Genomic DNA, 25,843 nt, shown 5'->3' with positions numbered 1-25,843 from the left:
TCCTGGGACCAGTCGACTGGTAGATAGCCGTTGGAGAGTCGTTGGGCTGGCATCAGTCGACTGGTGCAAGGACCAGTCGACTGGTAATAGGCAAATCAGGTTTTGATTTGTTCCAAGCTCTATAAGAAGGAGCTTGGTATGGCCGGCCAATGCGACGAAATTAGACTTGGTTAAAGCCTAATTAGTAGTCACCAAAGTGCTCAAAGTTCCCTTGTGTCCAAGAGGTCTTGGTGAGTTTGTGGTGAGGTTTCTCCACCCACAAGGAGGTTTGAGCTAGCCGGAGTTTCCGGGGACTAATCCACCGACGGATTGAGGGATCGTCCACCTTACGGACACGTCGTGGAGTAGGAGCATCATCTCCGAACCACATTACATCGAACGTGTTAGCGGTTTGGTTTGCATTTCCTTTCTTTGTCTTGTATTTAGTTTAGCTTGTTTGTTTTTATTTGTATTCCGCTGCGCAAGCTAACAATAGTGTAGGAAGCTAAGGATTTGGGGGCGCCGTCTATCCAACCCCCTTTCAAGCCGGCCACCGATCCTCCAACATCTTTAATATCTAAAATGAGGGTAATTGTGCATGCAAATTTGATTAGGCTATCATCAACATATACCTCCATATTTTTTCCAATCTGATGCTTGAAAAATCGATCCATGAGTCGCTAGTAGGTTATCTCCGCATTCTTCAAACCAAAAGACATAAAAATATAGCAAAATGTTTCATTAAGAATAATGAAACTAACATTTTCTTGATCTTCCTGATCTAAGGGAATTTAGTGATACCCTTGATAAGCGTCCAGCATACAAATAATCTCATAGCCAGCTGTTGCATTGACTAATTGATTAATACAAGGAAGTGGATAACAATCCTTTAGGTAAAGCTTTATTGAGGTATGGGAAATCAATGCAAATTTACCATTTGCCTCTATAAGTTTGGAGAACAACACCACGTTGGATAGCCAAGTTGGGAATTGAACCTCCCATATGTACCTAGCTTATAACAATTTATCTACTTCTACTTGAATCTCCTGACTTTGCTCAGGTGAAAATTTCTGCTTCCTTTGCCACACCGACTGAATTCTAGGCAAAGTGTTCAACCGATAAACCATCATCGAAGGAGAGACTCCCGTAACTTCCTTAGGTAATCAGGCGAAGACATCATGATTACAAAAGAGGCAAGCAATCAACTCATCTTTGAGGTATAATGTGAGGTCATTAGCCACTCGTACGACTCCCCCCCCCCCCCCCCCCCCGAGTTGAGTCGGATGAATATGTACTTCGGGTCGGGTTACTAGCGACTTCTTAGTAACCTAAAAAAAGTTTACCTCCCCGACTTGGCCTTCCACTAGGAATTTAATTTTTTAATGGAAAGTGGAGATCACCACCTAAAAGCATTTAGCACCGATCTCCCTAATACAGTATTGTAAGCTGACTTAGTGTTTACCACCAGCAAAGGTGTGTGTCTGGTTCTCCTTGTTAGACCCAAAGGATGTCCACATATCTCCACAATGACATAATATTGTCCACTTTAGGCCTAGGCCCTCATGGCTTGCTCTTGGGCTCTCCCCAAAAGGTCTCACACCAATGGAAATATTTTTTTCTTATAAACCCATGATCTTTTCCATGTGTTTTCAATGTGTGACTATATTTGCAACCTTGCAACCCCAACAATTCCCCCCTCAAAAAAGGACCACAGGGTCTCTCTCAAACATCAGGTCACTCTTGTCCTGGTCAGGGTCTCCTCTACTTTGTTCAAAGTTTCACCCACATAGTTCGATCTTGGATCATGGCTCTAGCTCATGCTTCTTCCGATGGTTAGTCCGGTGAAGTGCAACCTCGCTCTGATATCAATTGTTAGACCCAAAGGATATCCACATATCTCCACAATGATATGATATTATCCATTTTAGCTCTAGGCCCTCATGACTTTACTCTTGGGCTCTCCCCAAAAGGCCTCATGCCAATGGAAATATTTTTTCCTTATAAACTCATGATTTTTCCTATGTATTTTCAATGTAAGATTATGTTTGCAACCTTGTAACTCTAACACTCCTCCTAGGTTCTTTCCCTAAAGAAAGAGAAAGCTCGATCTGGCCTATATGTTGTACATGATGCCCTGTAAATTCGAATAAAAAGGTGTTCACAGGATGCACCTCTTCTCCATCTAGCTATAATTGATCAAAGGTGTCTTTAAAAAGAGTATTAACAGAGTTTCTAGTGTCAATGGATACCTGTTTGACTATGTAATTGACAATAAGAGTCTCAATTACAGAGTCTGAATTACAAGAGCATCTTCATGAAAGATTTCTACTCCCTCTAGATCATTAGGGCTGAAGTTGATCATGAGACTTGTACTGGTACACCAACTCGAGCTGACTGTATAATTTTCTAGTCGGCATCCATGGGCCTTGTTGATCCGTGTGGAATCACCATTTGTTGACCCTCTGGAAATCATGTTAATCATTTCCAAAGGGTCAATCTTACCCTCGCCTTTATCACTATTTTTCTCCCAATCCATCAAGGGTCGCTGCGGTTGGGTATTGTTGGAATGATGATTAGGAGAATAAGACTACTGTTGTAAGTCTCGCCGAGCATCTATCTTCAACCCCTCATTTTACTGATAATTATAAGGTCCAGTAGGTCACTTGGATGGTGGATTATGCTTCGCCCTTCTTTGATTGACAACTAACTATAACTCTCAGGCATATGTTGGCATTCTCTAGTGGAATGAGCGTTTGATTGATGAAAATCATAATAAGATTCCGCCATAAGCTCTTGACTTGATTCCCCGATTGGGTTATCTTCAATTGTCTGCACAACTTTTTCTCTTTTGCAGTTCATGAAATCCCAACTCTGCAAGGGAGGAAGAGCCATCTTTCGATTTACCTGAGTGGGTGCTGAGATTTGGGTTGGTGCCTCTCTTCTTTTAACGGATTGAGCTTCTTCTACTTGAACGTACTTGATAGTCCAAGCTTGTAGCCCATTGAAGTTGGTTGGAGGGTTTTTCACTAGGGATCTGAAGAAATCTCCATCGATCAATCCCTGGAAAAATGCACTAACTTGCGCTTCTAGAGTAACCAAGGGTGTATCCATGGCCACTCGATTGAACCTCTGTAGATAGTCTTTTAAGGACTCCTTGGTCTTTTTCCTGAGGGCAAATAGATCATGAGAAATCTTTTGATACCTCCTGCTGGTAGCAAAACACCTCATGAATACAATTTTAAAGCCTTCGAAGGACCATATGGAAGATGCTGGAAGGTGATTGAAACGTCTCTGTGCTGAACTTGACAGCATCGTTAGAAAAACTCGACACTTAACCCTATCTGTATATTGATGTAATAAGGCCGCATTTTTGAATTTCTAGTTGTCGTCCTCAGGATCTGTTGTGCTATTATATTCTCCAATTTGTGGGGCTCGGAAATGCCTTAATAATTCATCTTTAAGAACTCCCGATGAAAAAGGGGAGTGTTTAGAATTGAGTGCCTTAGTAATTAAACACACATTTTCTTTTAGGGGACTACGACAGAGAATTTCCCCCGAAGACCTTATAGATTCCTCCCTCATAGCAGAAATACTAACAGGGATCGAGCATGTCTCTTTGGGAGTTTCTTCTAGCCAGTTCAACCTTTGCTATAGTGTCAGTGCCACCTCTGTAGGTTGGGACACTTTTTCATTCAGGAGGACAATCCCCCGGGATTTTGAAGGTCGGGGCTGCCCTTGTAACACCGCTTGTACAATAGCCACCATGATGTTGTTGAATTCTTCTAATGTCATGGTGATAACATTTAACCTTTCGGTAGCTTCTACACTAGATCATCCGGTGTCATCCATCTTACGTCTCAGTCCAGTTCTTAACTCAGAGTTTCCACAAACAACGTCAATTTAATCTTGTCTGAGAATGAAGACGTCTAACTTGTCAGTAATGTTTTGCGATTATTGTTGATTAGGGGGAGGGGGGGGGGGGGGGGGATGCAACTTCTATTCTGTGGAGAAGAAAACTCATAGAAAATGAGTTAGAATGATGGTCAGGGAAGTCTCAGGTGAAACCACTTCGATGCTTAAGTCAATTCTTTTACAAGGAGAACGTGGTTTCTGGAAATTAGAGTTTTGAAAGTATGTATGCGTATACTTTTGCTCATGAGAATCAATTACCTTTTAAAGGACCAAACTCCTCCAGCATGTTCTCCCTATGCCCCCTCCTTTTTCATTGTCATGAGTCATGACCACATTCTCCAAAATAATTAAATGTCTATTACAATCCATTTATGTCAAAGTTAATAGTTGTGTTTTCCGTCTCTCTTGACAATAGCTACGTCATTCATTATCTTCTCTGAAATAGTGCAACACTTCGTTGCTTTAGCTCTTGGTGAATTTGGGATTCAGGATTCGGGATTCGGGCTTTGAGTGTAGTCAAGAGTCGAGAGTACCTTGGAGTCATCGGTTGTTGACCCTTGCATGTCACCCTAGCCTAATTATTGACCATGTGTCACCTAGGAAATACTCTTGTATCACTAAATTAATCGATCTGAATTTCTAAATTTAGCCGGTTCATTTTATTAATTCAATTTTACCAATTTTTTACTTAACTCTATTCAAAGGTATTTTTTTTCTCTCGAAATAAATCATATGGATGAAACTAATTAAGAATAATATTTGAGATTTGAGGGACTTATTATTATTATTATTATTATTATTATTATTATTATTATTATTAGATTTTTATTCCTCTATGTAACATATTAAAAAATATATATAAAAAAATAGCTATAACAATTAAAGATGCCCTTATATTAAAGGTGCGTTACTAAATTTAGACTATATAAAGCGATGATAAAAGTAACGAAGGAAACCTCATTTAAGAAATTTTATTAATTCAAACATAATTAGATTATAGGATTTTGGATTTTTTTTATAAACTTAACTTAATAGCAAAGATAAAATTAAATATTCTAAATAAAGAAATAATCTCAATAAAGATTATTATAATAATTCTCTATTCAATGTAAAATATTTTAATAAAATATTGAAAAATAGAGAGAGATTGCAAATTAATATATGAAAAGATTAAGATGGAACTTTAAAAAATTTAGTACAAGTTTAAGAGTAAATAAAATTTTTTCATAAATTTATTTCTATGGAATATTATCAAGAGTAGAAAAAAAAATTGGTAGACGTTTAAATATATCAAAATCAACATTTCATATATTTGATATTATATGGAATATTATCATTTAACACCTAAAATAAGCTTACAAATACCATCCAAACTTTTATATAATCTGACTCATATGATCTGATCTGACTCATTCTAAAGATGATCAATTTGATCCTTAAAAAATTTGTCACCGACTATCAAAAAAAATCAAGAAGCACAGATTAATTTTTACGAACATCCAAATACCATAAGTAATTTGAACTTGGCAGGTGCAAAGTATCCTTCATGATATTCAACTACTCATTATTTAGGGAGTCCGTCCCATCGCTTATCATCACACCATAATCATAGAAGCAACCTTTTCTTTAATAAACCTGACCCGTTAATCCGATCTAAGTCAATCCAAAAAAATATCAAATTAGAATTGGAGGTTTTCGAGTTCGAGTTAACTTCGAGTTAATAATTTTTGGATTGTGTTAGAATCAGATTGACTTTGAGTTAAATCAGATTGACTTGGATTTAACATATTTTACATACATAATATCATAAGGTTAATATGGTAATCAGAAAGTGTTATGATAAAAAGTAAAAAATTATAGAAAATAGTAAAAATAAATTTTTTTTATTATTCAAATTGGTCAAATTATTTGAGTTTGGATTTAAGATTTTTAGATTATGTTCCAATTGAATCGGATTTAAATTGAAATTTTTTTATAATAATTAACCCATTCAATCAGACACTCCTACTTTTCTTCTATCTTACCTTATATAGAAAGTGATACATTAAAAGACATTATCAATTTATTTCAATGCATGTCACAGTCACATCCCTTAGCAGGCAAGATAAACTAATTAGAGGTGCAAAAACAATCAATTCTATATCATTTAATTGGATAATTTGTTGATCTTTTATGAAAAAATCTCAGGAAAAATAAAAGTTAAGAAATAAATCTATAAATTTATGACCTATCAAATTTACTTTTATGAGCTTGAATTTTTAATTTCCCCCCTATAAATCATTTTTCATATCAATATCATCTCATTTTCTTATAGCGATCGGGTCGGACCTCACGTATCAGAATTTCGATCGGGTGGGACCACCTTCTAGATACTCCTTGCTTCCTTTAGCAACTCAAGTCACGTCATCTATTTCTCCTTCTGTTATCCAATACTCCGACCACGGGGGAGATGAAAAGATATTTCTCTAATCTCCCTAATTAATTTAATAGTCGATTATAAACTGATTATATAATTTAATTCTCTTCACGTGATCTAAAAACTACATCTGTGAAAATTTATTTTTTCCCCCCCGGCCTCCTTCACAAATAATTCTATAAAGACGCTGTGTATTTCAGGTGAAAGAGGGTGTGTAAACTGTAAATTTCCCACAATTTTGGAAATCCAGCTAATTTAATACCGCTATTATTGATGACTACTGCTTACTAACAATTTCTTGACTCTGACAGCGTAGCAATTCAAGTCCTCTATTATTTTTTTTTTATAATTTTAAATTGTTACTTTCTCACGGCGAAGGCCAATCTTATCTTCTTAGAACAGTCCGTTGACGTACTGAAATTGGATCCCCGAATGCTTACCGAGTTACGTGGCGTTTAGTGGCACGTCGAATTGATTGAGTAGTAACTGTGGTGGAAACTGCCGGGAGCTTGAAGTTTATCGTTTCGGTGATGTTGGATTACGATTTTAGCCCTCCCCTAGCACTGGTGTTTACATAACGGAGTTGAATCCCACAATCTGTGGCAGAGGTTTGCGGGGAGAGAGAGAGAGAGAAAGGCAGCGGAGTTCATTTACTCATCGACCTCGGCAGTTAAGGCTATGGCGGCTCGGTGGATTGCGTCCTCTCTGCTATCGCGCTCTCGCTCGCGTTTTTCCCCTCGTTCTCCTGACTACTTTGTGGGATTAAAAGGTGATTTTTTTGTGTGTGTGTGGGTGGATACCGGATTGATTGAGTTCGACTGTGTCTGCTTGTAGATGATCGGATGATTTCGTTGAGGAATTATCTGGAAAAAAATGATCTTGGAATTCGAAGTTTTGACTGTGGAGTACTCTTTTACTTTGGATGTAACATCGATGAATCCCGTTTGACCCTTTTTTTTTCTTTGGGGAAAAAAAAATCATGATCGGGTAGCTTTATCAATTCCTTCTTGAGGGTGCAGGAACTGAGCCTTTTGCTTTTACGTACTCTGGAATTCTTTATAGAATAGATTTTTCTATCTCTGTAAATGCTTGTTTTTTTTTTTAAAGTCTCCAAAACCCCTGGAACTTGGATCGTTATCCTTTGGTTCATGATGTAGATAATGTTTCGAAGCTATCTTCAAGGATGAGTGCGAATGACCTAGAGATCTTAGGTTGCGTGTTGTTTTGAGAGACTTAATTTTGTTTGTTTTGTCGAATGTGATTACAATGTCAGACGTTATCTGCGAAGACGACAAAAAATTGTGAACACTTACGATCTAAATGAGCATTCATAAAAACAGAGTGGATCAACGAGCTCTCTGGAGCTTTTTGTCTGATCCTGATCTCTACTTAAATGAGATTCGACGTGGGTTTTTAAATTTATTGTTTGACAATATTTTTGATATGATGTGATTTGTAGTCCACGTCCAAAGCCTGACTCGTCGCTTAAAATACATTTTTCAGATAGATTTGATGGTTCTGTGTCTGGAATTCTTCCAAGATTCAGCACGGCTGCCGCAGTTGAAGAACCGATTGCACCACCAGTTCAAGTAAACTATAACCAGCTTCTAATCAATGGAAAGTTTGTGGACTCGGCTTCAGGTTCATTTTCCACCCGTCTCTGCATTGAGAACAGATGTTGATGTCTATTGTTTCAGATGTTCTTAATTCATCTTCTTTTTTTTTTTACTCGTCCATATTGCATAAAAATTAAGCGTTTGGAAGTTCTTTGCCCACAGGAAAGACATTCCCGACGATGGATCCTAGGACTGGGGAAGTAATTGCTCATGTTGCTGAAGGCGGCATTGAAGATATCAACAGAGCAGTTTCTGCTGCTCGCCAGGCTTTTGATGAAGGACCTTGGCCCAAGTTGACAGCTTATGTAGTTCTCTTAGCTTTTCTTATTCTTGTTGGATTGAGATGTTTTCCATCCTTTCATTGCTAGTATACTTTTCTTATTCTTTACATATTTGTGTTGGTTTTCTCATTCTCTCCTAATATCAATATTGCAGGAAAGATCCCGCATAATTTACCGTTTCGCAGATCTGATTGAGAAACACAATGATGAGATTGCTGCACTTGAGACTTGGGACAACGGGAAGCCTTTTGAGCAGGCTGCCCAAATTGAAATTCCAATGCTTGCACGTTTGATGAGATATTATGCTGGTAAGGACATTTCGTTGATACAATGGAGTAATGGATTCATTTTAATGTTTTTCTCATCATATACTCTTCTCTTGCTATTTAACCTTTCAGGGTGGGCAGACAAGATACACGGGCTCATTGTGCCAGCTGATGGCCCACATCATGTGCAGGTTCTCTATGAACCAATTGGTGTTTGCGGACAGATTATTCCCTGGAATTTTCCACTTCTTATGTATGCTTGGAAGGTGGGACCTGCTTTAGCTTGTGGAAATACTGTTGTATTGAAGACTGCAGAGCAAACTCCTTTATCTGCGCTCTTTGTGTCAAAACTATTGCATGAGGTAGGTCAGGCAATTGGTTTGTGTTTTTTGTTTAAGTTGAGATTCTCCTTTTTGTATCCTGATGATTTTCTTTCCTATAGGTAACCTAGTTTAGTAATACATCTCTACTCAGTATATGATTTTTCGTAAAGGAGGAAATGAAGGATTAATGTATATCTAATTTTATCAAATGCCATTATAGCCATGGAGTGAATAACATGCAATGATTAGTAAACTCAACAAGCTTTGAAAAAAGCAAAAGATTTCACTTTCGATTTCAGTAATGATGCTTCTGGATTGTTTTTTTAACATTAATTGTTCTAAAGCTTCTTTAATCTCTTCATCTATGAGTATTGTCCATGAAACTTTAGGGATCTGTTTAGACTCATCAGTGAAAAGTAATTCTGAATTGGTTAAATGATATTGGATATTCTTTTGAGATTGAACCTTGATTACATATCTGATGACCTTATATATCATTCTTTTTAGGGCTTGTAAGTTGGTAAATCTACCAACCCGTGTAATCTCTGCCTTCAAATAATTATGTGTTGCTTTCTGTTCTTTGAAAGAAAAGTTCAATGTGACGACCAACCTTGGTCCTTAGATGAGAAAAATAATGATCTGGTATCTATTCTCTATGAATCAGGCTGGTCTTCCTGATGGTGCTCTCAATGTGGTTTCTGGATTTGGTCCAATTGCTGGTGCAGCTCTTGCGAGTCACATGGATGTTGACAAGGTGGCAAAATTCTATTTCTTATTTTATGAATTTGAACATATTGGTATATGGAATTTGATAAAATTATCTAGTATTCAAATTTGTATAATATCCTGGATGACACTTAACTGCAAATTTTTTTTCTTGATGAAAGATTGGCATGAGATTAACATATCCAATTCTGCAGTTTGTTTGTTCATTTTTTTAATAGAAATCGTCTTTATTAACCATGGATCATATCCTGCATTTCCGCTAGTCATTTCTTTAGCATCTATTTGAAGAATTGACAATAGATATTGTTACAAAATTCAGCGACTGTCTTCTTTTGAGGAGACTTAGCCATTCCACTTGGTGATACATTATACTTATGTGGAGACTAAGCAGTTGTCGTGTTGGATACACCACAACTACCTAGGAGGATACAGAAGTGGCCACAACCTATATATGATTCCGCACGTGCTTTGGCAACTGATTATGTGAATCATAAGACGTTCCACCGATATGCATATCCTAGACTCGATGCACTATGATGAGGGGATAAAGCCTTTGTGTTTTTGTTTTTCTTCGTCTTTGTTTTTTCATGTTTCTTGCCTCTTACAACTCGATGGAGCTTATCCAACCCCTGATACAGTGACCCTTGTGATTAAATCCTCCTGAAAATGATGTCGTCAACTGCATTTCTGATCCTCAAGTCCACAATATAAGAAAAGATTTTACCATGTTGGTTTAAGGAGTAATTGCTAAGTGGCAAAAAAAGGTGTGGATTATTCAGAACTCGATTCAAGGAGACCACTCAATTGAAAACTAGTTAATTACCTAGGGATGACTTTTAACATGTGCAGGGTGTATTTCTCTTAATGGGTCTCTTTAGGTTGAACCTCTATCTTGTCTCCAAGGATTAAGAGTTACAATTGGTAGCATTTGAAGCTGAAGGTGGTGAAGATTCTCACATATTTGAGATAATCGATTAAAGTTCCATAAAAGAGCAGAATATTATATTTTAATAGTTGAATCACAAACAAGATTTCTGGAATTGACTGTGAAATAAGATTCTTTTATAATCTGACCTTTGCCTTTAATATTTGATCAGCTTGCTTTTACTGGATCTACCAACACCGGCAAAGTTGTACTCGAACTGGCTGCGAGGAGCAATCTTAAGCCTGTGACTCTTGAGCTCGGGGGAAAGTCTCCTATGATCATAATGGATGATGCCGATGTTGACAAGGCTGTGGAGCTTGCACACTTTGCTTTATTCTTTAACCAGGTTCTTCATATCAACTGAATGTAGCAACATATCGTACCTGTTTGGAGACATTTTCTGTTAACGTTGATTGTCTTCGACAGGGACAATGCTGCTGTGCTGGGTCTCGCACATTTGTGCACGAGCGTGTATACGATGAGTTTGTAGCAAAAGCTAAAGCTCGTGCTCTAAACCGTGTTGTTGGTGACCCCTTCAGAAACGGTGTCGAGCAAGGGCCTCAGGTAGATTATGATTTTTTTTTTCTTTTTGCTGTCTACTAATATTTCTATTCCTTCTTTATGGTTATCATTATCGTTCTCAAAAGAATCTCCCTTTTACTTAATCCATTTTCTTCACAAATCTACCGAATAACTAGTCATTATTTACTTATTTTTACTCAGATTGATGAGGATCAATTCAACAAGATCTTACACTACATAAAATGTGGAGTTGATGATGGCGCCACCCTCGAGGCAGGAGGCGACCGTCTAGGTACCAAAGGCTATTACATTAGGCCTACTGTCTTCAGCAATGTAGAGGTATCGTTTACTATCTAGCAGTACATAATTCCATAAAGGTACATATGCATGAATCTCAAATTGCATTGCAATATTTGACTCTTCTAGGACGGGATGAGGATAGCGAGCGAAGAGATCTTTGGCCCAGTCCAGTCGATCCTTAAGTTCAAGTAAGTACACTATCGCAAAAGATGTGTTTCTCATACACACACCTGCAGATTCTCTAGCCAAGAATTTGTTTACAGCATGCTCATGCCTGTTTTGTTCATGACAGGGATCTTGATGAGGTCATTCGAAGGGCGAATAATAGTTGCTATGGCCTTGCTGCCGGAGTGTTTACTAACAATCTCGATACCGCAAACACCTTGACGCGCGCCTTGAAAGCTGGATCTATTTGGATCAACTGCTTCGATGTCTTTGACGCCGCAATTCCCTTCGGCGGCTACAAGATGAGCGGCCATGGACGGGAGAAGGGAATCGAAAGTCTCAAGGGCTACTTGCAGGTCAAGTCAGTTGTCACTCCCTTGAAGAACCCTGCGTGGTTGTGAACATCAATCTAGTTAAGCAGATCTTGTTGCTGGTGTTCACTTTGAAAGAAGAAATATTTCTGTAGCTCTGACGAGTCTAATTGACAACTTTGATAATAAATTCGAGCTGTGTAATAGCAATTGTCTTGCAGTTTCGAAAGTCATTTAGATTAATAAATAAAATTATTATTAGTTTTAATGAAATTAAAATGAATTATTATACAATTCCAATAATTACAGCATGTGAAAATTACAATTAGCTAATCTTATCTGAAACTTTATCTGTAATGGGAATCTAGTTGATCTCATCCTATTACAACTTATGTATCAAGAGACTTCGCTTTCAAATCTTCTCTTCTGTCACACCTGTTGAATTCATCATCTGCTAGCACCTTCTAAGTTCCTTCTTTGCCAAATATTTGATGTCACTTCATCTACTACCAACACAAGTTGAACTTTCCTTTCTTATAAACCCTGGCTAGACTTCTCATTTATTAATAAATATCTGGTCGACTTCGATTCACTTGAACTTTATCAATTATAATTGCAATTTCAATGTCAAGTAACTACACCCACACTTCTTGACACAACATTAGTAACAACAATGTGAGCTAATCTTAAACCTTGTGCCATAAACACTAAAACCATATGGTTGAATTCGACTACTTGGGGTATGCTTGTACTAATAATTTCTTGGTCAAGTACATGTATAAGGAAAAGTCTAAACCAAAATCTAAGATTACAAATCTATTGTAATCTTTCACATCTCACATGACAAAAGGCCTTATTTTCAACCTACTTGTGTTTGTTAGGAGTATGAACTTTTTTCAGTTATTTAGAGGCTTTGCTTCATTGTCTCCCTTTGTTTGTTAAGAGTCCCACCTATAACCTTTAAGACTTCTTTTGTTTGCCAAGAGGCTAAAGGTTTTCTTCTATTTACTAAATATTCAATTAATTTTAACCTGCCTAGACTTTTCATCTATCAATTATTATTGAATTTCTCTATCTACTAAGCATTTGATCAACTTTGCCTATATAAAATTTTTTATTTATAATTGTTTTTTACTCCATTAAAAATTCAATCAACCTTAGAGCAATGTAGATTTTTCCAATTCACTGCACTTGCAACTATGTATCAAGTTTTTTATACTTATTGCACACTTGATAAAACTCATCCAAACAAATTACTGACCTAACTTAAATCCTTTGTTAAACATAATAAAATCACTTGGTCAAATATGATCATTTGAGTCATTATTACAATGACAACTTATCTAAGTTAGGATAATGTATATATAATTGAGTTACAATGATTATTGTTGTTGTTATTTGAGTTATTATTCTAATTAATTTTTAGTTAATGAGATGAGACAATTGGCTCCCATTATATATATATATTTTGTAGTATTGTACATTATTATATTACATGGTTAACATTCTTCCTCAACCTTACTCCCTATAAAATATTGTTCCCCTTGGTCCATGGGGCATCCCTAATAATTGAATCACACTCCCTACTGTACACATGGCTACCCTACAAGAATAACTAAGCATGGGTTCATATCTTCAACATTCTTCTTCCATCAACAATTATCATTCAGAAGGGGAAAAGAAACATTTTATTTCAAGAAAATATGTCACAAAAATACAAATTAGATAAGGGGAAAAAAATTCCCTGAAGACAAGGCTTTCTTTTGAATCTTACTATTGATGGTTTTGGAATATTCCATGTTGCTTATTACACTTGTGTGGATATGATCCATCTAGCCAACCATAATTTACATCTATCCACAAATTCTCACTGCAGTCCCTTTCACTGAAATCTAATCCACAACCACCAAAGCTCTGAGAAGTACATTTTACAAAACTATAATTACTTTGATTTCCAACATCAAAAAGGGTCCAAATGATAGCATTTTCAAACTCGAGTACAAGTTAAACAGTCAAACAAGTCAAGTTGATTGAGATGTTTTGCTACTATCTTAATTGTTCAGATTAGTTCATACACAAAAGGAGAAAAATCATTTAGATATGTTAGATTAACAGCCTAAATTACTATCTCTAACAAATCTTGTAGTTTGATTCCAAGTAGAAGACAGGCAACAATGGTCTTTCATCTTTGCAGCATTAAAGGAGAGATTTTTGATAATCTAATGGTCCATTTCCCGCATTAAAGGAACACCAACGTATCCAAGTTGACTGATTCTCCATTTTCTTTCTTCCTGCTAAAAGTATACAAAGGAAGTTGCATGGTTTTTTCGTTTCCTCCATTGTAATTTTTCTTCTTTTCTTACGTCCTGTCAATGTTAGGTCATCGCGGAGAAGCCGTCTCTTTCGCTGTTCCTTGTGTCCAGAGGCTACCAGAAGCCATTTTTGTTATGGCACACCATAAAAGTTCGATTCTTTGCGTCTGGAAGAGGATCGGTCAGTGGCGGAACACAAGAGGAACAGAATGCAGAAACCTCAAGGCAATAATTGCTATGATTCTTCTTTTGGTGTTGTAAATATTTTGGGCATCGCTTATGCTTGATTCCTACTTTCCTACTCTGTCACTTGCTGCTGTGGCTGAACCTTCTTCCGCTTCCAAGAATCTTGGTTATCGGCTTCTCCTTTGTCTCTGTGCGGCACACTAACTCTGCTTCGAGAAGGAGTATGTGATTCTGAGTTCCACGGCGCGCGCTATGGATCTCGAGGCCGGTTCCTACATCAACCCTGCCAAGGTGAGTGGTGGCGTTAGCTTCTCGGTGGTCAAGTTTGGACCTTGAATCGCCTTCGTGGAGTTTTGTCTTTGTCGAGTTCGGATTTCGAGGTTGATTGAGCATGGATTGTTTGGAGTTTAAGCTACATGCCCATGGTTCTTCAGTAGCTTCTTGGGCGTTTCTTGTTTCCTCCTCCTCCTTCTCTAGGCTGGAAGTTAAATCTTTTGATTTCCCTCCCTTGGGCTAAAATTTGAGTTTGTTCGTTTGGGTTTCTGCTTGCAACTTGCTCATTTCGTCTCCAAGCTAAGATCTTGTAAAATTTTCATCCTTGTTGTTGCTTAAAGAGGGAACTGTACTTGCTACTTGAACAGCAGAGACAAACTTGGAGTTCAGTGCTTATGCTTGCTTACCAGAGCCTTGGTGTGGTCTATGGCGATCTTAGCACTTCGCCTCTCTATGTGTATAAGAGCACCTTTGCTGATGATATCAAGCACTCCGAGAGCAATGACGAAATTTATGGCGTGCTATCCTGTGTTTTTTGGACCCTCACCATTATCCCCCTTCTCAAGTATGTCCTCATCGTCCTCCAAGCTGATGACAATGGTGAGGGTGGCACGTTCGCCCTCTACTCGCTCCTCGTCCGCCATGCTCGCGTTGGATTCATACCGAACGGGCAGGTTGCTGATGAGGAGCTAATGGCCTACAAAAAGAAGGATGATCACTTCCACCTACTTAATCTTTCCGCCTCATCTTATGGCGACGATACGTATACTGCATCATGGATGAGGAGGTTGCTGGAGAAGCACAAGAACTCACAGCGTGTTTTACTATTTCTTGCTTTGCTTGGGGCATGCATGGTCATTGGTGATGGTGTCCTTACCCCAGCAATCTCTGGTATTGCCGTGTTTATATGCTCTATCATTGAGTACTTAATTGATTTGTTATGTTCTAAATTCAATATTTGGTGTAGTCTTCTCTGCGATCTCAGGGCTTGAGCTTTCAATGTCAAGGGAGCATCACAAATGTAAGAAACTTCTCTAAATCAAGAACTTTTGTGTAGAATTGTCAGTAACACAAATGATTGTTATAAAGATTTTGTGACATTACATTTGACATGATACCGAGTTTTGTAAGCCAGATATTAGGTTTCTTAGCTTGAATTACTCTGTTTGATTTACGATAAAATTATCTCAACTTGCTTTTTTATATTTAGTGCTATATGGTATGTGTCTTTGTTCCCATTATATTGAATATCACTGCATAGAAGAAGAGAAAAATTGGCTTGTCCTCTCATACAAAGCTCAACATGATGGTAAGAAAGAGGTCAAGTTTGTATTAAAAGCTACATCCTATTTAACCCTCCAATTTCCTTGACTTGTAGATAAACATACATTTGTCTATTCTAATTCTATTTATTTATTTTTGGTTTTGATTTGCATTTGCAATTTTTGTTCCTCATGAATTTGAATTTGATCGCGTAAATATGAATTGCTTTTCTAGGATCCTAGGAAGCAAGGATTTGTAAAACAAGTTTCATTACATGGTTGGTACATGTACTTTGCATTTTTTTTTATATCAAAACTATCATGTACTCTTGATGATAGTAACAAATGTATCATTAGTTTCTTTCCATCCAGTTGTTAAGTTAATGATAATCATCGCGCTAACTCATTTACCATAACTAAATCAACCGCCAAGTCTTTGTATAACAATATCTCACTCTTAATAAAACTTAGTCACCTCAGCCATCCAGTTTTTATTCCAAAATTTAGATTATCAATCTAGAACCAAACCCTACTCTTCCTTCCCTTAGCCTGTCATCCAATTGTTAGGATCTGATTTAATTGGAGACTTCTTCACAAAAATGCCTCATGTTTTAGTTATTATTTCTTGTCATATCTGAGCACCTATGTTTTATTTTCTGATAGCCAAGCTCGATAGAATGGCCTTTCTTTTTGCCTTATGTCTTATGTGATTCTCTGTTAATTTATTTCTTACATTGATTGTTGGTCTGGTGGTTATATGAATATTACTTTCTCTCGTAATTCTTTGTTACAGATGTTGAGCTTCCTGTTGCATGTTTCATACTGCTCTGCTTGTTCGCGCTGCAACATTTTGGCACTCACCGATTAGGTTTTCTGTTTGCACCAATCGTCACGATTTGGCTTTTATGCATCAGTGTCATTGGTGCTTATAATATTGTTCATTGGAATCCTCATGTGTATCAAGCCCTTTCCCCATACTATATGTTCAAGTTCTTGAAGAAGACTAGAAGAGGCGGCTGGATGTCACTAGGTGGCGTTCTCTTATGCATAACAGGTTCGTTGAAGGTATCTATCATCCACATGTAGATTTCTTTACAATGAACTGCCTTTGTTTAAGAAATTTCTTTTATAGGTTCTGAAGCAATGTATGCAGATCTGGGGCATTTTTCACAGTCATCAGTAAAGGTATCGGCACGTAGTATTATTTAATATGAATGTGTTTAATTATTTTTTACTGGTATATGCCTCTATTTTCTGGTAGTATCTTTCGTCTTTATGCTTTTAGTTGGAATAAGTTCTTCTCAAACAATGTTGATATTAGTTCTTCTCACATTTGCAATTATTCATCTGTTTGGACCAAGGTTTAGAATATCGTTCCAATGTTGGATATTGGCGAGCTCTCTAGAACAATAAGGGTTTCAATGCTAACACCTGTGAGTGATGTTAGCATCGGTGCTAGTTAGCACCAATTAGAAGAAGAATAACTTATTTGTGCTTTTGCCTAGGTTCTTGTGATGCCCCGCACGAGTTAGGCTTACCGTGAAGCTAGATTTGCTCACGAGTGTGAAGTTCAATAATGTTGAGAATAAATATAGACAAGTGTCAACCAAAATAACTATATGCGCAAATCTTGAATAATAACCTATAAGTCAAAAACTCTAGAACGCGAGTATAAAATACAAAGTGGGTATAAAAGGAAAGTGTATGATAAAAAGTATATCTCATAAAAGAATCCAAAGAGCTACCATGATTTTTGCCAACTTAGCAACATTAATCTTTCATCACCAATTTCTCATAAATTTTCTCTTAGATTCATCATTTCTTATGTTTTCTCTTTAATACTTTTATAAGTATTCTTGATTTACTTGTATCAAGGAATTAACATATATATACATATTATATAGGGGCAGACAACCCTTAATATGCCTAGTAAAAGATGCATTATATAAGATGAACGGCTTACAATTCATCCAAAATGAAGTGCATTATAAACATATATATGATGAACTATCTGCAATTCACCCGATAAAGATGTATTGTGTATACATGGGATGAATGACCTGCAATCCACCCAATACGAAATACATCATATAACACACACACACCCAGAGATGCACCTGATTAACCAGGCTGGGTAACGTCGAGCCTGGGATGACCGGTCGGACCCCACGGAAGTTTCCCACCGGCCATCAGGGTAAATCGGGAAGTGCTCGAAGCGGGCAGCCCAGGAGCCCAACATCCTTTAGTTGCGTGCCCCATTTGGAGGAAAGATTCTCCAAATTCGCCATAGCTGGGGCTCGAACCGTGGGTGTCTGGGTGACAACCTGGATGCCATGCCGCTGCACCATAGCCCCGGGGCCAGAGATGCACCTTATAGAAGAAAGAGTAAATGACCTATAATTCACTCGACGAGAAGAATTATTTCATGTAAAATGGAGTCTACAAATGTATGAAAAAACTCTTGAACTTTTTTTGAGCGTGGAGCTCATGATCTATAACATAAGTAATTCATTTGTTTTCTTAATTTAATATAAGTGGTTAAGCAACTCTTTTAGAGGGTGGAGCCGAAGCTCTATAGCATAAGTGTTGCATTTATTATTTTGTCAATTTAATATTGCAAAGTGTTGTATTCATTATCTTGTTAATTTAGTTTGAATAATCACACAAATCTTTTAAAGCATGCAGCTGAAGTTCTATGATATAATTTCTTTATTACTTTATTAATTATGTAATTTAATTTGTCAGAGTTCTCAAAAGGGAATATAAAAGGCGAAGCAATGTGGGAGAAAACTGTCAAGCAATAAAGTAGAGATGAGATCATAAATAATTTTATTTCCAACAAATGCATAATTATATTTATAAATTAGATCATACACAAGGTAAATGTAAAGAAACAAGGTAAGAATAAACCCACCTTGATAAGGGCTTCTAAATGAATACTTATTTGATCCCACAATGGACTTTTAAGCCTAACCATAACTCAACCTAGGATATATGAAACAAATACCACTCTTACGATAACCTCAATCATTCGTCTAGATAAAAAGGTCATGGGTCAAAAATTACAATAGGCATGCAATCTTCCTTTCCAAAGTTGAGTTGCTAGGGCATATCTAGCAAGAGCTAGTAGGGGAAATTTATTCTACTCTTTTGTTTGTGTATCTAACACAAAATTGCATTCATAGGTCTTCTACAATGTTGGTCATAGTGTCCTATGACAACAAAAATGTACTAAACCAATTTTGCCATTCAAATCAATTTTTAATAAACAACTTCAATCTAGTTTAACACTTAAAGGTATAATTTTCTTTTTAATTTTAAATTTGATTTTATAGAAAAAATCTTTAAATTTAACTGAGTTGATTCTAAGTCAAGGTTCATATTTTCCATTTTTCATAAATTTATACTTGTAAAATTGTAATAAATTTAATTGCAAAATTAAAAAAAATCTAATTCTAACCTAAAATATTATATTTTGTATTTCGAATTTTAAAAAATCTTTGTACACTCTAATAATTATAGTTGCATGGAAGAAACAAAATCTGTAAATTATTCCACTGATTTATTTAGATTTTGTAAAATAAAATACAATAAACCAAGTGATATTTAATATTCAAAGTTTTTTTTATTAAATTCTAATGAACAAATTTCAAATATAATTTCATATAGTTTCATTTCAAATAAAATTACATCCTAAGAATAAAAATCTCAATCTTCAAATCTAAATTACTCTAACGATGCAAAATTCAAGAGCGAAGCACAGTTTATAGAGGACGAAGGATGATTTCATTTTCTCATTGCTCATCGTAGCATTCTAACTGTAAAATTTAATATATTGTGTCTATATCATTATGAAATGCAAGAAGCTTATAATCTACAAGTAATTAAAGTTAAAAATTAAAATTTAATTGGTTGCAAACATTTTTAACTCTAAAATGTTAGTTGATCAAATTAATCAACAAGTAGATATAAAAATAGGACAAACATTGGTTATGAAATAGTAACGCAATTAATTATCAAATAAACAATTAAAAAATTAGTTAAAAGTTACCATTTATATTAACTAAAATTAATCATGCTATTATTAATAATTGAATGAAACAAGTACCAAAATTGTATTGTATGATATAATACACTGCCAAAATTGTATCATTCTGATAAGAAATAGAAATTATGGCATGGCTCGGGAATTTTAATCCTTAAGTATAAACCTGGCCTTAATAGACTAACTCGAACTCGAATCCCACTTAATCTTGATAACAATGCCCACTTGATGGACCCAACCAAAATATAATTACACCTCATATAGCCTCCAATTAGCTCTAAGTTAGTTTGGATTCAGCACTAACCCAAATAGACTGACTCGAACTCGAATCCAGCTCAAACTCAACTTATAATGATAGTTAATCTATCTACCCCCAAATAAATCAAATATAGCCTCAAAATCACCATAAAACCGTAATTACTATTAATTCTAAAAAATATCCCTTATTTAGATTTTAGGGTTATAACACTAGGTATAGGGTAGGTTTATTTTGTCCAATCAGACATTAGATTTTGCTCAATCAAACAGAAGTTTTAAATCCTGTTAGTTTCGTTCTTCAAGCAAGCAATTTAGTCATTATGAAATTTTCTAAAGAGAACAAGGAATATTAAAGGGAACATATAATAACAATCCATATTTAATCAACATTAGAAGGGGTCATTTGTGATTTGGACAACTTTCTTGCATACTTGAACACTATTTAACCCTCTCAGCACCTTGTACTTTTGTTGGAGCCTAACACTCGAGTTGAAAAATGAAACCCATATTTATCACATGTAAAATTTTCTAGAAACAACTGTGCCAACACTTAAATCCACATTGATGTTGAATACTTGTACTCGTACTTAGTCAAGTCATAAGTGGCATAGACCCTGATGCAGTGCTTTGTAGACCAATTTCTTTCAGAAACTAAGGTTTCTGAAATTTCTTTGCAAAACAAGTAGCTATCCTCGCATTCTGATTCCATTAACCCGTTAATGGGCATCTCTAAGACAAGATCATGGGGTACTTGGTCTCATGACTCTTGAAACTCTCTATTCTTAGAATGTGAGAGCTTTAGTAAACAAATCTACTTTTAGTTTACAAATGGTCTTTGCTTTTATCAATTTAATATGCTTCTTAGTTGGCTTGCAGTCAAATCTCTAGAGAACTAACTGTTTCACAGTGAACTGAATCTATCTACAGATTGCTTTTGCATTTGTGGTGTATCCATCCTTACTCCTGGCATATATGGGACAAGCTGCTTATTTATCTCGGCATCATGTTATTGAAAATCACTATCGAATTGGATTCTACGTGTCTGTACCAGGTGTTGATAATTCCTTGTGTCGTATTTTACTACTATAATTCTTAATCTTTAATTGTACTTTTATAAACCCTGTTTTTTGAGGGGAGACAATCATAAGCATGGTTTCCAGAATATTTACATATAGAAATTGCTCTTGTTAGAGAGACTGAGGTGGCCTGTTCTAGCAATTGCAATACTTGCTGCCGTTGTGGGAAGTCAGTCTGTCATCACGGGTACTTTCTCAATTATCAAGCAGTGCTCTGCCTTAGGTTGCTTTCCAAGGGTGAAGATAGTCCATACATCATCCAAAATTGATGGACAAATATACATTCCTGAGATCAATTGGATTTTGATGATATTGTGCTTGGCTGTGACTATCGGTTTCAGAAATACCAAGCATTTGGGAAATGCACAAGGTATGGTACTTTAAAAATAAGACCTCTCTCTCTCTCTCTCTCTCTCTCTCTCTCTGTGTGTGATAATCTTTCCTATTTCTATTTTGTCCTTTATGTTCAATTTGTCTTTACTTATACCTCATGGTTTTGCTTCTTCCTGATCAAATCTTAATCTCGAGCAATGCTTGGCATGACTTATTTTGAGCTATTTAGGGCCTACACAATCGAGGACAAAGACTCAATTTAGGTCTAAGCAGAACCTATTGGCATCCTTATTCTCTATCTATAGATCCTTATATTGATTGGAGAAGAGATGTTAAAGAGATCCTTGTGAAATATATACAAAGAATAGAAACTCTAAACTTTATATGGAAGATATATGATCAAGACATATAATCCTAAAATTTATCACGGTGATAAAATACATGAAGGCCATAAAACAAACAATGGTTCCCAAAAACAGATAGAGCAATCCTCTGCAGTGAAAATAAGTTGTTCCTCCAATCATGGTTGTTTTAGAGCAAGTTGTGAAAGATACTAAACTCACTTTTAGTGCAAGAGTCATCTAGTCTACCTAATGGAACTTTACACCATGATACTTGATGGTGAGCTATGACTAAGACTAGGGACTTGAATCACAGAGACCAAGATGAAAACTTCAATGCTTTCTAAATCAAGATACATATCTTGGAAATCTTAAAAGGCTCTCTAGAAACCTTAAAAGGCATCTAGAAAATCTTAAGTGCATCAAATAGACATCAACTCTGGTTTTTTTTTTTTTTTTTTTTTTTTTTTTTTTGTATAGATAGTAATAATATAGATGTAATTGATACCAAAATAATAGGAATGAATTCCAATTTATCATACTCTTTATAAAAGTCCATTCATGAACGAATAAAATACTATAAGATATCTTCATTGAATCAAATTGGAATCTTAACTAAGAGTGACAATCTTGCTATTAGTCAGGAAGCAACTATATCTTGTTTGATTGTATTTTTTTCCTATACTCTCCCTAAGTGATGCCCCAGTTGACTTCTATAGGGAACTCGGATGAAAATTAGAACTATGAAACATGCATAGTTCATCCAAGGTAAAGATCCTCAGATTCAGGTGCAAAAATATTATGAGTTGCTGCAGATGGAGTTGTTTGTTACTATAAAATTCAGCCAATGCCTGATGTTGGCATAATAGAACAAGATCTGTGTCTTCTATGTGAATTTTTCTTATTTATTAGTCTAGTTTGTTGGTTGTATTCCTTCATGTGATAGCAGTTATTGATCATTCTTTGTTCTGACTTAAGTGGCTTCCTATGATTGCAATAGAAAGTCCTGAATGCAAGTGAACAGATAACTTTCGACAATTCCATACACTTTGAATGGGGACCTGTCTCCACTATTAACTTGTCTGATATCATATACAGTTTCTAATGCTCGATCTATAACCATTGCATTGCAACAGGTTTAGCAGTCATCATCGTTATGCTGGTCACTACCTGCCTCATGTCAATAGTAATTATGGTATGCTGGCATAAGAACATTTTCTTTGCAGTATGCTTTCTCATTTTTTTCGGAATAATAGAAGCGATATTCCTATCGGCCTCCCTAATCAAGTTTCTTGAGGGAGCATGGGTTCCTATTACCCTCGCCTCCATTCTAATGATTGCTATGTGCATATGGCATTATGGTACCCTCAAAAAGTACGAGTTCGACATCCAGAACAAGGTTCCCATCAACTGGCTTCTTACCCTCGGCCCCTCTCTTGGTTTTGTACGTGTGCGAGGCATCGGTTTGATTCATACTGAACTTGTATCAGGAATTCCTGCCATCTTCACACACTTCGTCACCAACTTGCCTGCATTTCACCAGGTACACCTTAGTTTTTCCAACGCACTGAATTCTGGTAGGAAAATGAATTTGAAATCCATTGGCCCAGGTTCTTGTCTTCCTTTGTATCAAGTCAATTCCAATCCCGCACGTCCAGCAGGAGGAAAGATTCCTTGTCGGGCGAGTTGGTCCTAAGGAATTCAGAAGTTACAGAGTCATAGTCAGGTATGGGTACCACGACATACACAAAGATGACATGGAGTTTGAGAAGGAATTAGTATCCAGCATTGCGGAGTTCATTCGATCTGCGGGGAATAAGCATGATGGTCTTACAGAGGGAACTGAGGATGGTGATGAAAAATTGACAGTCATAAGTTCAGGTTTCAGGTTCAATGAGGAGAAAATAGAATCTGAGGAAACACCGGGCATTTCCAGATCCAGTGAGATGCATTCTTCAGCTACTACTCCACAGAAGAAACGAGTACGGTTCGTGTTACCAAAGAGTCCAAAGATTGAGAAGGGAGCAGAAGAAGAGCTGCAAGAGCTGATGAAAGCAAGAGAAGCAGGAATGACCTTCATACTTGGACATTCATACATGAGGGCAAAGAGCGGATCCAGTTTAATAAAGCGTCTATCAATCAACATCGGATACGAGTTCTTGAGGAGGAACTGCAGGGGGCCAACGTATGCCATCAGCATTCCTCATGCTCCAACACTGGAGGTTGGGATGGTTTATAATGTCTGAATTCCCACTCCACTTGTACAGATTTGCAACGATCAGCTTCATCTTCTAATCTCAATAGCCAAAGATCTTGAAAAGCTAAAGTAGATTTCGCAAGGATCAAACTATTAGGTCCACGTTAGTTGGTTTTGCCTTGTAGCACTGTATGTAAAGCATAATTTTGTATAGAAACTTTAGTGCTCGAAGAGATGCTGATGTAGGGGAAGAAAAATCTAGGTGCGACGTTTAAATTAGAAGTTTATAGATAAAGATATAGAAAAATAATTCATAAATAAAAGTAGCCGTCTCTATGTTTAAATGAAAATAAATTTTATTCAAATTAAAATCAAACTTAATATTAAACTAACTTATCTTAAATATCATCTAAGCATAGGTTTATATAGTTTTCAAAATTTTAAAAAAAAATTTACACGGATAAAATAATCAACTAGATTTATTCCTTAAAATTTAGAGTAAATTAACTAATAAGATTTATTATTTAAGATTTAGAATAAATTAACTAATAAGATTTATTCCCTAGGATTTAAGATAAATAAATAAAAGTAGCCGTCTCTATGTTTAAATGAAAATAAATTTTATTCAAATTAAAATCAAACTTAATATTAAACTAACTTATCTTAAATATCATCTAAGCATAGGTTTATATAGTTTTCAAAATTTTAAAAAAAAAATACACGGATAAAATAATCAACTAGATTTATTCCTTAAAATTTAGAGTAAATTAACTAATAAGATTTATTCTTTAAGATTTAGAATAAATTAACTAATAAGATTTATTCCCTAGGATTTAAGATAAATTAGCTAATAAGATTTGGTTCTCTAAGGTTTAGAATAAAATTAAATATAATTAAGAAGAAAATAAACTAAACTTAATTAGCAGATAATTATTTAAAAAAACTTAATTTGGAACTCCTCCTACATCAATCGCATGGACTTGAAGAGAACTTGTTCTTGAGTTTAGGGTGGGTGTATCCGGTTCCAGAACACAATGACTTAAATGTTTTATATTAAAAATATTAGAAGTTTTTAAATGATTAGGAAGTCACAACCTGTAAGTATTGCCATTAATCTTTTCTAGTATCTCGCAAAGTCCAATCTTTCGATTTTTGAGCTTGTTGTATTCACTAATAGGGAAACGATCATGAGTTAATACAGTCCAAACCATATCACCAACGTAAAAAATGACATCGATGCTGATTTGCCCTAATCTTGTGCTCGGTGTTGCTTTCCTGAATAGCCTGCTTAACTTGCTCATGAATGACTTGAAGATGCTCGACCATTTCTTCATCCTTGGGGTTAGCTTGTCCTGGATACAAAATAGGGACTAAATCCAGTACCCCAAATGTGTTTCGTCCATAAACAACTTTGAGAGGACTCAAACCAGTGGTCCTATTCTTTGATCTGTTATATACGAATTTTGCGTGAGGTAAAACCAGATCACATTGCTTCGGTTTGATTTTTGTGAGACATCTCCTAAGCTTCGATTCACTACCTCCATCTGATAATCCGTCTGAGGGTGATAGACACTGCTAAAGTTTAGCTTCGTCCTTAGCTTTCCCCATAAAGTCTTTCAAAATTTATTGACAAATTTAGTATCACGATCTGAAGTAATAATTTGAGAAATACCGTGTAAACGCACAATCTCTTTGAAAAAGAGGGTGACAATCCGAATAACATCCATGATTTTTCTGCATGCCACAAAGTGAGCCATCTTGGAGAATCGGTTCACCACTAGAATAGAATTTGCGATCCGTTGGGTGTGGGATAAATCC

At 36.0% G+C, this 25,843-nt stretch overlaps 2 protein-coding genes across 3 annotated transcripts; both read left to right on the top strand.

Annotated features, from left to right (window-relative positions):
- The first annotated feature begins 6,896 nt into the window (after positions 1-6,896).
- LOC122029435 (benzaldehyde dehydrogenase, mitochondrial-like) lies at positions 6,897-11,962 on the top strand. The gene is made up of 11 exons (XM_042588420.1): positions 6,897-7,076; positions 7,811-7,948; positions 8,086-8,228; positions 8,359-8,512; positions 8,603-8,832; positions 9,458-9,547; positions 10,617-10,790; positions 10,871-11,008; positions 11,168-11,305; positions 11,393-11,454; positions 11,559-11,962. The coding sequence occupies exons 1-11, from the start codon at positions 6,986-6,988 to the stop codon at positions 11,830-11,832; spliced, it is 1,632 nt and encodes a 543-aa protein (XP_042444354.1). The 5' UTR covers positions 6,897-6,985; the 3' UTR covers positions 11,833-11,962.
- A 1,933-nt stretch (positions 11,963-13,895) lies between these two features.
- Positions 13,896-24,256, top strand: LOC122029310 (potassium transporter 25-like). 2 transcript variants are annotated; one of them, XM_042588249.1, is made up of 10 exons: positions 13,896-14,042; positions 14,122-14,531; positions 14,882-15,404; positions 15,481-15,534; positions 16,569-16,829; positions 16,908-16,960; positions 21,006-21,129; positions 21,270-21,524; positions 22,965-23,371; positions 23,439-24,256. In XM_042588249.1, the coding sequence occupies exons 2-10, from the start codon at positions 14,493-14,495 to the stop codon at positions 24,072-24,074; spliced, it is 2,352 nt and encodes a 783-aa protein (XP_042444183.1). In that variant the 5' UTR covers positions 13,896-14,042; positions 14,122-14,492; the 3' UTR covers positions 24,075-24,256. The 2 variants fall into 2 exon arrangements, with proteins under 2 accessions (XP_042444183.1, XP_042444184.1); XM_042588250.1 differs by having other exon boundaries at positions 13,914-14,531; positions 14,885-15,404.
- Positions 24,257-25,843: the final 1,587 nt, after the last annotated feature.

The sequence above is a fragment of the Zingiber officinale genome, chromosome 10B (genome assembly GCF_018446385.1).
Source record: "Zingiber officinale cultivar Zhangliang chromosome 10B, Zo_v1.1, whole genome shotgun sequence".
Taxonomy (NCBI): domain Eukaryota; kingdom Viridiplantae; phylum Streptophyta; class Magnoliopsida; order Zingiberales; family Zingiberaceae; genus Zingiber; species Zingiber officinale.
The sequence above is the reverse complement of the archived record's forward strand: the minus strand, read 5'-3'. Positions and strand labels throughout refer to the sequence as shown.